The sequence below is a fragment of the Xenopus tropicalis genome, chromosome 4 (genome assembly GCF_000004195.4).
Source record: "Xenopus tropicalis strain Nigerian chromosome 4, UCB_Xtro_10.0, whole genome shotgun sequence".
NCBI classification, from domain to species: Eukaryota; Metazoa; Chordata; class Amphibia; order Anura; family Pipidae; genus Xenopus; species Xenopus tropicalis.
Genome location: NC_030680.2, coordinates 72,009,798 through 72,021,905, shown reverse-complemented (window position 1 = coordinate 72,021,905; position 12,108 = coordinate 72,009,798). Strand labels below are relative to the sequence as shown.

The 12,108-nt window shown below is 40.8% G+C and overlaps 1 protein-coding gene across 1 annotated transcript; it reads right to left on the bottom strand.

Moving 5' to 3' along the window:
* Positions 1-665: 665 nt before the first annotated feature.
* Positions 666-4,541, bottom strand: uqcrfs1 (ubiquinol-cytochrome c reductase, Rieske iron-sulfur polypeptide 1). Its single transcript, NM_203580.1, has 2 exons — positions 4,299-4,541; positions 666-1,422 (listed from the first exon to the last, which is right to left on the bottom strand). The coding sequence occupies exons 1-2, from the start codon at positions 4,507-4,509 to the stop codon at positions 812-814; spliced, it is 822 nt and encodes a 273-aa protein (NP_988911.1). The 5' UTR covers positions 4,510-4,541; the 3' UTR covers positions 666-811.
* Positions 4,542-12,108: the final 7,567 nt, after the last annotated feature.

Here is a 12,108-nt window from a genome sequence, read left to right as displayed (position 1 = left end):
CTGCTGGGGTCAGTGACCCATTTGAAAGCTGGAGTCAGAAGAGAAAGGCAAATAACTCAAAAACGCTAAATAATGAAGACTGATTGAAAACTTGCCAAGAATAGGCCATTCTATATAACATACTAAAAGTTAACCTGAAGGTGACCAACCCCTTTAATCAAACCTCTTCCTGGACCTGGCAACCACAAGCGCTGCTTCTGTCAAGCTATATTTTCATTTTTATACTTATTTGATGTATTTATCTATTAAGGCCCTCTTTTATTCATCAAAAAAAAAAAAAAAAAAAAAAACGACAATAGTCATAAAATTTACATTGTATTGCACTATTCTTAAAGGTCATTTTAAGGGGACCCATCCCTTTAAACAGTGCTTTAACCACTTGGTGATGAGCACAAACAGAACAGGCATCTCCCACAAAAGCAGAAAGCATTTTATTTTTCTCATATAATCCTAATAACTTACTATACAACCAACCATTCTCAGTGCTGGCGGTATATATGTCCCCCCACATACAAATATGAATTTTATATTATCACCTCTTTAAAGACAAACCTTTTAGTTTGTAACTAGACAAATACACTTTAAAGATTTAATTTGTGTAAATTACATATGCCTATACCCAAGATGGAGGCAACTGTAAAGCGCAAATCAAACAAATCTTCATGTGAAGTTTTAAGGTTTATTAAAATGTTTAACACATAAGTGATGTTAAAAGCATATTAAACTGAATGCACCTTGCTTGAAAGTTAAGGTAATGACACTTATGCTTAACAGTTCCAGAAAGTGATTACTTGTTTTAGGAGTCAAGTGTCTATCCGACAATTACTAAATCATCAGAAGGAAACTCATACTCTGGAACTTCAAGATTCAATGGAGCAGGACCCTTGCGAATCCTACCAGATGCATCATAATGGGACCCATGACAAGGGCAATAATAACCACCAAATTCCCCAGCATTGGCAATGGGCACACAACCAAGGTGAGTGCACACACCAATCAAAATGACCCACTCTGGCTTCTTCACCCTGTCAAGGTCATGTTGTGGGTCCCTTAGATCAGTTAGGTTGACCTGAGCTTCTTGATCAATTTCTTTAGCGGTTCTGTGACGCACAAAGAGTGGTTTTCCTCTCCACTTGAATGCCATATTCTTGCCTTCTGGTATGTCAGACAACTTTATTTCAATCTTGGACATAGCCAGCACATCAGCCGATGCACTCATACTTGTGACAAATTGAGTAACTGCATTTTTTGCAGCATAAGCTGTGGCCACTGCTGTAACTCCAGTGACTAAATAGGAGAAGCTTTTCCTGGAGTCACTGCTGGTTTGAGATGATTTTGTACTGTCCAAGACTTCTGGCCTGCGATAATCTGAGAAGTCCGGCACAGTTACATCACTATGAAGGAAGCGGACACAGGCGGCACCTGTGGAAAGAGAAGTACATTTAGCATTAGTCATACCTTGTTTTAGATGTCTAGTTTTAACATTAAAAGTTCATTAAAACAATGTTTTAAAAAAAAAAAATGTTTGCTAATTTCAGAATCAAGTAAGCCATGCATGATAAGAGCACCACAGGAAAACATTTGCATAAATATCTGCCTAATGGTTCCACAGGCCAATATATCAAGCCACTCCTCCCTTTGGCCATTTGTGGACAAGGTAAAAGTTTCTATTGTTTAAACAGCTAGAATCCCTGTTATAACTGGAAGCACTGGAATTGGAGAAACTAAATACAGATAAAGCATTCCCTCTGCTATACAACAGTAATAAACCAATTAAATGTGCTATAAAGTCAAACCAATCCAAAACTGTTAACTTGACCAAAATTCCTTTATTACAACCTTTATTTGTAGTGAATTTCATGAACAAACCTGTCTATTCTGCTAGAGAAACCATATTTCCACCCACAAAAAGATTTATACAAAACACTAGTGGTAGGAACACTCGTACACACAAAAGGTGCCTAAAACACATAAAAGGTGAAGTGGACGTGGTTTATCAGGGCTCTGGCACACGGGGAGATTAGTCGCCCGCGGCAAAACTCCCTGTTCGCGGGCGACTAATCTCCCCGAGTTGCCTTCCCCCTGCGATTCCGCGCAAATCAGCGAAAAAGACTTGATTTCCCGAAATTGACCCGCCGCGTCTGCCATTCCACCGGCGACTTACATGTTCGCCGGTGGGATGGCAGAGGGAAGGCAACTCGGGGAGATTAGTCGCCCGCGAGCAGGGAGTTTTGCCGCGGGCGACTAATCTCCCCGTGTACCAGAGCCCTAACTGTACAAGGGGTTTAGTGTCTGAAATCTCTAGTCTCCATAAATACAAATGCATACATTAGGCACCTCAGATAAGCAAATGTTAAATGCAGGCTGTAGCTTCTAATTAACTTTAGGACAAAGGTTCTCAACTGTGAAGCCTGACCCCACCCAAAGGGCCCATCCTGGAGGCCAAATAAGGCGAGGTAAAAATGTTAATGTGCCTTTCTAGATATTCCTAGAAGCAGAGTCTCAAAGGCTGTTAGGATCAACACTTATTTGTAGTCTTAGATATTTTTGGTAGTAGCAACAACGTCTGTAACCTTGTAAAAGGTTAGGAGGAGGGTTGACTAATTTACGGAGCTTTTTTTTTTTTCTTTTTAGAAGCGGTAGACTGGACCCATGGAGGAGTGTCTCCTGAGCCTCCACAATCAAGATGTAGAGCAACACGTATTGTTTCAGAAGACTAGTTGCCCGCTATTTATCTTTGCGACTTTTTGTGGGTGGATGGCATATGAGGTGCCGCAGCATATGCAATCCCACCGGCAATTTACATTCAAGCTGGTGGGATGGCATATTGGGGAGATTAGTCGCCACAGCCCTTAACTGAGACCTGATCCAGGTCTTCTTTGAAAACTGCACCAACCAAGGTTCTACTGTAAAACACCATGTCACAATACTCTCCTTGGATCCTCTCTATAAGTGTGCATGTGCAGTAGAATGTGAAGCCCTACTTAGAACCAAAAAAGCCATTTTTTCACTGTGCTCTGCATCAGCCTGGGGCGTCAGATTATTAAAAAAAAAACCCACACAGTAAGATTGCAATATAACGCTACCCATGCTGGTACAGTTTGGGGTCTCAGGTATAAGAGTTAAGGAACAGTAATACCAAAAAATGGTGTATTGTTGCCCTGCACTGGTAAAAGTTGAGTCTTTACTACACAAAAACTACTACAGTTTATATAATAAGCTGCTGTATAACCATGGGGGCAGCCATTCAAGCTGGAAAAAAGGGGAAAAGGCACAGGTTCCAAAAGCAGATAAACTCTGTAGAATATTATGGTGTTTTATTCATTATCTGCTATGTGACCTGTGCCTTTTCTCCTTAGAATGGCTGCCCCCATAGGTACACAACAACTACCGTAGTCTGAGGCAAACACACAAATTACAACAGTGCAGGGCAACAGTACATTATATTGTTATTACTTTATACACTTGTTTTTTTAGCATTAATGTTCCTTTAAAAAAAACTGCTGGATGCCTAACATTTTTACACTCTGCAATGATTATAACTTTCCTTCTCATTACTTCTCCTGACTTGTTACAGAAGCAGAAAGTAACAAGGCTTAGGAAGCCTAAGTATTCCTGGGCTATGTGAATGGTACTTAATAGTAACAATATATATTAGTTGTACAACACCACATTATGGGAGCCTGTTAGACATTATGAAGTAGAAAAAAAAACCAAAACACATAACTAAGCCAATTTTCAGGTTGCAATGAGGATTCCCAGACTAAATTCAGACTCCCTTATGTTAGGGTTACCTAAAATAACATGCAGTGTATCCGTAAGGAACCTGGCACTGTAGCAGCTGACTAGACTGGATGGTATAAGGGCAGAGTACAACTTAAAGGGTAAGTCAATTTCCATCAGCCATTTCTTATTTCTCCCACAGGCCTACATAACACTAAACACAATATCTGGTAAAATGACACACGAAGAGCCCAGAAATTGACTTTGTAGCATTGCATTATCAAATTTGCACCCAAATCAGGATCTGGGATTGTCCCCAACAATTAGGGACAATTTATGAGTATAAACCAACAATACACAAACTACACTTTCTAAATAGTTGCTTTGCCTGTGTCCACCTAAGATATTAGTATAAATACGATAACAACCTCAATATAATAAAAATAAAAGTAGGTTGACCTTCAGGACGGTTGTTTAACTAGACTCCCACAATCGCAATTTTAAACAAACATTGTGCCTATTTCCTTTATAAATCGATAATCGATAATATGATTTTTCAGACTATGTTCTATTACCATTAATTCCTGCCGAAGCGGAGAGGCCGCCGTTAGGAGCCTGGCCATTCAAGGACTCTCTGCATAGAAAAGGCTTCTTCACATCCAGCAGAACCTTATCCGCCTGGAGCACCACTCCGGACACCAGGGGTTTAAGCTGCCCGGCCACGGCATATGATGTAGCCGACAAGTAAGGTGCCACAGAACCGGACCGAGTCGCCAGGGACAACATGGCTACAGGCACAGCTGAAAACTTAACGCCGGTCACAGCGACCTTAAGAAGGAAAAAGGAAGTAGCGCAATAAAACGTAACGACGCCGCATTTGCGCAGCGTGAACGTGTGAAGCACGTCGTCTTAGGCTTCCAGATACTGGGCGTGACTCAGCGTTACGTAACAAGTGAACGTGTTTTTTTATGTGGAAAATATAGCCATTTGGTTACTCAAAAAGTAACCAATTAAGAACGGTTAAGATGGCTTACTTCTGTAAATGCTGTCACTCTACTCCATGTGTCTTTTATCTTGCCATAGCTGAAACAGTACTCACTTGATAAAGTATGAAAATAAATGGCAGTTTCCACACTGCTCTTTACAGTGCTGTGCAATCTTTCCTTTCTATAGTCCGCTTGCCTGCCCTTAAATTGTGTATCCCTGTGTTTTCGTTTTTGTGATCTACCCAATAAAATTTGTTTTCACCTTCAAAGCACCTACCACCCAATGGTCCCACACCTTGTGTCTCAACCCTTTCTCCTTGTAGATTGTAAGCTCTTTTGGGCAGGGCCCTCTTCACCTCTTGTATCGGTTACTGATTGCTTTATATGTTACTCTGTATGTCCAATGTATGTAACCCACATATTGTGCAGCGCTGCGGAATATGTTGGCGCTTTATAAAGAAATGTTAATGTAATGTAATGTAATGGTCCAGCTCAATTCAGAGAGAAAAAGTCATCTTATGGTTTATAATGTGAAAACTCACATTTTATTTGAGGAGAAAAAACTTTTCTCCTAATTCACTTCCATTTTTCTCCCATAGCCTATAAGTTATCATGTGATAACCCATGAGATAAGTTTTTCTGAATTGAATGGCATCTGAGATTGAATCTTGTCCATGAGATTTTACGTAATAAACTTTTTTCTCACTGAAACGAATTGGCCCAATATTTGAAAATCAGAACAGTTGAAGCTACACCCAGATAATACCCCCAATCTTAAACCCCACATGCTTGCCAATAAAACTGGCCATACATGTCCATATAATATAATTTTGTATGATTTTCGGTACGTATATGGTGAGCTGATGCTAACCCTAACCGCATAAGGGTTGCAACAATACCAGTGTAGTAAGAAGCAGGATCAGGTTAGCTAGTAAAGCACGTAGAGGCTCCAACGAGGAGGGCAGTGTGAGTTAGTAGTTAAGCTCGGGAAGAGAGAGATCCTTGGAGCTGTTAACTGTTAGCTTCACCTAGCACTGGGGAATATTTGACCAAGGCAGTGAGTACTACCTCTGGGGAGTTGTGAACACTACAGCTGTGATTGTGTGAGTGACAACTAATTGAGAATATTATGCATTTACTGATTTGTGACCTTGTAACATCAAAGTCAGCACCCACATCATCTACCTAATGTAGAGTTGCATTAGTTTGAAAGAACCACTGGCACCCAAGTTTATTTGAAGAATCTGTTTTATGTTGAAGATATAGTGTGGTTAACTCTTTCTCCAGCAGTAAGCAAGGGCCCACCGGACCCCTCAAGGTGGTGGATCTAGCAGGTACAGACACATCTGGTGATGGAGGGGGTGCCTCTGCTAGTGAAACTGCTCGCCCCTGGAAGGAGTACTTTAAAGCTAATGGTGATGTGAGCGTAGCAGAGGCCCCTATGTTCCAGTTTCTGGGCCCAAGCTAACATTTGCCCAGAGGAGGAAAAGTTTTGGGTCTGTTCAGTGTTGAGGCCACCAAAGAGCAGGGTAAGCTGCACATTTCATATGAAGATGTTAAGCACAGATTCTGTACTTGGATACATTCTTGATACCCCCCTGAGTACTTGATTTCTGCTGAAGGGTGTTATCTTTTTAGATCTGGGACCTTGCGTTCTGGACTGGAATAAAAGTAAAACATTAAGTCAAAGTGTTTTGCAGCATGGCTGCTCTTAATTAGAAAGTCCATTATACCTGGGTGAAAAGTTGCCTTGAAAAGGTTATGAAGCAAGGAGGGAAAGGAAGGGAGAATACCTTTTTAGAGATGGCTGCCTGTTCTAGAAAATGTGAAGTAAGTGTGACTGAGTAAATATTTGATTAGGTGAGCCAAAAGTGTGGCGTTTTTACTAAACAATAGGAGGACTATTGGGCAGTATGCTTTTTAAATTTTAACTTGCATTCTCCTTTAAAGGCATTAACAGAATCTGCCATTACAACATCACTAGGAAGGGCATTCCACAACCTCACTGCCCTCACCGTGAAAAACCACCTACGCTGCTTCAAATGGAAGCTCTCTTCCTCTAATCTAAAGGGGCGACTTCTGGTGTGTTGATAATTTTTATGGGAAAAAAGAACATCCCCCATCTGCCTGATAGCTTAAATCTTCCATCCACTTTACCAGTTTAGTTGCACGTCTCTGCACTCTCTCCAGCTCATTTATATCCTTCTTAAAGGAACAGTAACACCAAAAAATGAAAGTGTATAAAAGTAATACCAATATAATGTACAGTTGCCCTGCATTGCTACAACTGATGTGTTTGCCTCAGAAACCCTACTATAATTTATATAAATAAGCTGCTGTGTAGCCATGGGGGCAGCCATTCAAAGGAGAAAAGGCACAGGTTACTTAGCAGATAACAGATAAACCCCCCATTATATGAGGGCTTATCTACTAGTTATCTGCTATGTAACCTGTGCCTTTTCTCCTTTTTTCCAGCTTGAATGGCTGCCCCCATGGCTACACATCAGCTTATTTATATAGGAGCTTTTCTGTAGCAAAAACACCAGTTTTTTTGCAGAGCAACAGCACATTATATTTTAATTACTTTAAAACACTTTAATTTTTTGATGTTACTGTTCCTTTAAGGACTGGAGCCCAAAACTGCACTGCACACTCAAGGTAAGGCTTTACAAGGGACCTATAAAGAGGTAAAATTATGTTTTCATCCCTTGAGTCAATGCCCTTTTTTATACAAGACAGCACTTTATTTGCTTTAGTAGCCACAGAGTGGCACTGCCTTGAATTAGACAACTTGTTATCTACAAATACCCCTAGATCCTTCTCCATTAAGGAAACCCCCAACACACTACCATTCAGTAGATAGTTTGCGTTTATATTATTTCTACCAAAGTGCATAACTTTGTACTTGTCAACACTGAACCTCATTTTCCAATTTTGTCAAATCGCTCTGCAAAGTGGCAGCATCCTGTATGGAACTTATAGTTTTGCACAATTTAGTGTCATCAGCAAAAATACATACAGTACTCTCTATGCTCACCTCCAGGTCATTAATAAACAAGTTAAAAAGCAAAGGACCAAGGACTGACCCCTGCGGTACTCCACTAACCACACTGGTTCAATTAGAAAATGTTCAATTTACCACCACTCTTTGTAATCTATGCTTCAGCCAATTCTCTATCCAATTACAGATATTATGTTCTAGGCCAATATTCCTCAATTTGATCATTAACCTTCTGTGAGGTACAGTATCAAATGCTTTAGGCGACTAAATTAGTCTGGCAAGATCTGTTACGCATAAAACCATGCTGGCACAAACTTATAGTATTGTGAACTGCAATGTATTCAAGTACCCTATCCCTTATTACCCCTTCCAAAATCTTTCCTACTACTGACGTCAGACTAACAGGCCTGTAGTTTTCAGGCTGAGAACGGGATCCCTTTTTAAATAACGGCACCACTTTAGCTATTCGCCAGTCTCTCGGCACCATGCCAGACCTCAACGAATCCTGCAAAATTAAGTGAAGAGGCTTGGCAATCACAGCGCTCAGCTCATTTAGTACCCTGGGATGAATCTCATCTGGTCCTGGACATTTGTTTACCTTTACATGTTCAAGTCTCTTTTGAATTACCTCCTGAGTGACCCATGCACCAGTAGCTAAATTACTAGAACTGGGCATATTAAAAGGGAAGCCTTCATTAGCTGGCTCCTCAGATGTATAGACAGATGAAAAAGAAGAGTTCAAAATTTCTGCTTTTTTCCCATTCTCATCAACCAACTTACCCCCCCCCGTGATAATAAATAAATATGGACAGATGGACATGGGTAAAAGCATTACCGTTGCTCGAGATTGGGTGGTCAACCATAGATCAGCTATTCGGGCAGAACACTCCTGTGGCCCAACATTTTTTGTCACATAAACATACATTTTCAAATATGAAATGTATAGTAATTTTTTACCTAGGCAGTTTCATTTCCCCAAGAACAGCCAGCACTCTGGCCCAATGCACACATTTGGTAAGGGAGGAATTCTAGGGCTCGGGGTCCTCATCAGTAAATATATTTTATTATTAGTAGCTTTTCTATTAAGCTATTAGCTATTTCGTGCATTCATTTTGATAACATGGTGTGGTATAATCATCCACATAAAGGTAGTATGCTTTGACTTGTTTACTACTTGCCAGATTTTCATTTCCAGGTAATCACTACCTTTGACTGGGGTTATAATGGTGACAACTATCTCACTTCGATGTTAATAACAGTGAAATTGTATCTTGGAGTTTATGTGTCTTTTTGTATTCTGAGCACAGAAATGTTAGCCATTGATTATATGCCTGACATATTTTATAATAAAAATATTACATTTATATTGTATTTAAATGTCTATAATATACTGTTATCTGGTGTAATTGCTTAACATTATAGTGTACACTTGAGCTATAATTTTTCAAAAAGTTTAATTCCTTGCATTTGTTTAATGTTTATAATAGATGTCTCACTGTGATGATGTCACATACCTGCATGTCTTGTGGTAGGTGTCGCTCTGCGATGATGTCACTTAAATGCTAATTTGTCTATAAATGTGGATTTCTGAAGTGGTGTTCATTTATGTACAAAGCTTTCACCTGGAGTGCCAGCCTATATACTGACTTTATTTTATACTATGTGATACAGGTATATGACTGTGATTGTGCACCCAACATGGCATAAAGGATAAGTGCAAGCACTTTTTGTAGGGGACCATGTACAGGAAACTTAAGGTGACCATACACTATAAGATCCCCCAATATGCCCACCTTAGGTAGGTGATATTATGCTAATCCAGTTATTTGGACCTAGGGCTAGGAGGTTTGAGGACCACATCAATGAGCCAATGCAGTCCTCGATCCAACTGGAAGACCAAACTTGGCCGATCGACATCCGGATGATTTTCAGCCTCATACATGGGCAGATAAGCTGTTGAAATGGTCTAATGGGACCAAACTGGCAGCTTGAATCTGCCCGTGTCTGATCACTGACGGAAATACAATTTTGCATGTATATGCGAACGACAATAAAACAACATCTGGAGGGGTTCTACTCTCTCAGGTCTTGAGAGTAATATTGAATAGCTCTGATCAATCTAAAGCAGTGGAGCAACTAGTGAGATGTCCAACATTTTTGTGAGAGAGGATATGCAGAGACTGACATCACCACACAACTTTCCAGAGCTAAAAACTACTGTCAAAATACTATACTACCATCTAACATGAAAAGGAATAGTGGCTGATACCCCCTCTCAGTGGTATTTTGGTAAGAAGGTGGGACATTTTAAAAACCAACACATCTGTACAATTTAGTGATGTTCCTAAACCTCTAATAGCTTATAGACGCGCAAGAAAACTTGATGTTTTGGTTAAAAAAAATCCATTTTACCTACCACAGAGGACAAGGGGCAACTTGCTTGAACTCTTTACAAAAAAAGGCTACTATAAGGGGGAGATTTACTAATCCACGAATGGACCGAAAGCGTCCGAATGCGTTTTTTCGTAATCAACGGTATTTTTGCGACTTTTTTGTCGCCGTCGCGAAAAAATTGTATTGTCACAACGAGTACGAAAGTTTCGGATTCATTCAAGCTTCGGTATCGTGACTTTCCTTGGGCCAGGTTGGAGCTGCACAGTGCCATTGATTCCTATGGGAGGCTTCAAAAATCATGCGGAAAGGTTTTTCCGCCATTCACAATCGTTCAATATGAAAAAGTCGCGACGGCGATGAAATAGTCACGCGAAATACGAAAAATCGCGATGGTGCCGAAAAAGTCGAAAAATTTTAGTTTCCAATACGATTTTTTCCCTTTCGGGATTTGGATTCGTGGATTAGTAAATCTCCCCCTAAGTGTCCTGCCATGCGTATATTTTACCTTTATATATGATTTATATGATTTTTGGTTATTTGATATATAAATGAAAACTGGCATTTATATTATCGGAAAGTATCAATGATTTATTTGGTGAAGTCTTAAGCCTGTCTTCTAAACTGCTTAACGCATACACATACTACCTATGCAAATAATATAAAGAAATATTTTCATGTTCTCACTTTTTCCATTTTCCTTTATTCTGACCACACAGGATATATTGGTGTGGGGTAATGGTGTATGTTGGTGCAACACTTTATATTGACCTATTAGTGGGGCCCTTTGACACTTAGGGGGAGATTTACTAATCCACGAATGGTCCGAAGGCGTCCGAATGCGTTTTTCTTGTAATGATCGGTATTTTTGAGACTTTTTCGTCGTCGTCGCGACGTTTTCGTATGTTCCGCAACTTTTTCATAGGTTCCGCGACTTTTTCGTATATTTTCCGCAACTTTTTTGTCGCCGCCGCAGAAAAAATCTGATTGGTTTTTCCGCCATTTACAATTGGTCAATAAGAAAAAAATCGCGGTGGCGACAAAATAGTCGCGCAAAATATGATAAAGTTGCAACGGAGACGAAAAAGTCGCGACAAATACGAAAAAATCGCGACGACGACAAAAAAGTTGCAAAATTTTCGTTTCCAATCCCATTTTTTCCCTTTCGGGATTCGGATTCGTGGATTAGTAAATCTCCCCCTTAGTAAAAGAGAGGAATCTCAAGTGGTGCAGGCACATCTGCTATATACTTGGAATGGCACAGAATGTCCAATGTGACTGTAATACAGAGGGACTGTGAATAAGTCCTTATAAATTATTATTAAAGTTAGGCTTAAGTTGGCTTATAGATACTTGACATGCCACCTGGTTGAGGTAACAAGCAGGGTCGGACTGGGCTGCCGGGACACCGGGAAAAATCCCGGCTCTAGTGGGGCCCCAGCGGCCCAGACCCGACCCGTGCGGCGCTCTCCCTGCCCGAACACTCTCCCTGGCCGCTCCTGCCCCGACTCCCGAGGGGAGTTAGGGGGGGGCCCTGCAAGGGGGGTTGGGGGGCCCTGCAAGGGAGGTTGGGGGAGCCCTCGGGGGGGTACGCTATGGGCGCTGGCTCCGGTGGGCCCTCCACACCCCAGTCCGACCCTGGTAACAAGAAAGGATGTAACACTGTTCCCACATTTGTATGAGGCGCTGTCTACATGGGCACCCCTAAGGAGCCAATTAAAAGTCTTATCTAGATACATTTTTCATTTCTGTATTAAGCCTCACTCATGGTACCTTGGCACATTTGACCTGTCTGGAATCACCACCTCTCATGGTCTCCTTTATGGAGTATTTAGAGGCCCACGCTACACTCAAGTTGACAGGTTATGCAAAGGTAATAACCAACAGGTGCTTCTGCAAACTATGCCAGTTTCCCCTGCGTGCACATCTTTATCCATTCAATATTATTGCCACACCTTTCTTGTTCCCCTGGGACAGACACCATCTTACAGATCAGTGTTCAGTTCT

What these genes read in the sequence shown, in the direction of transcription:
- uqcrfs1 (NM_203580.1), bottom strand. Translation starts at nt 4,509, where the DNA reads ATGTTGTCCCTGGCGACTCGGTCCGGTTCTGTGGCACCTTACTTGTCG. An exon ending in CGCTTCGGCAGGAATTAATG is followed by an intron (nt 1,423 to 4,298) that starts GTAATAGAACAT and finishes CTCTTTCCACAG; the next exon opens with GTGCCGCCTGTGTCCGCTTC.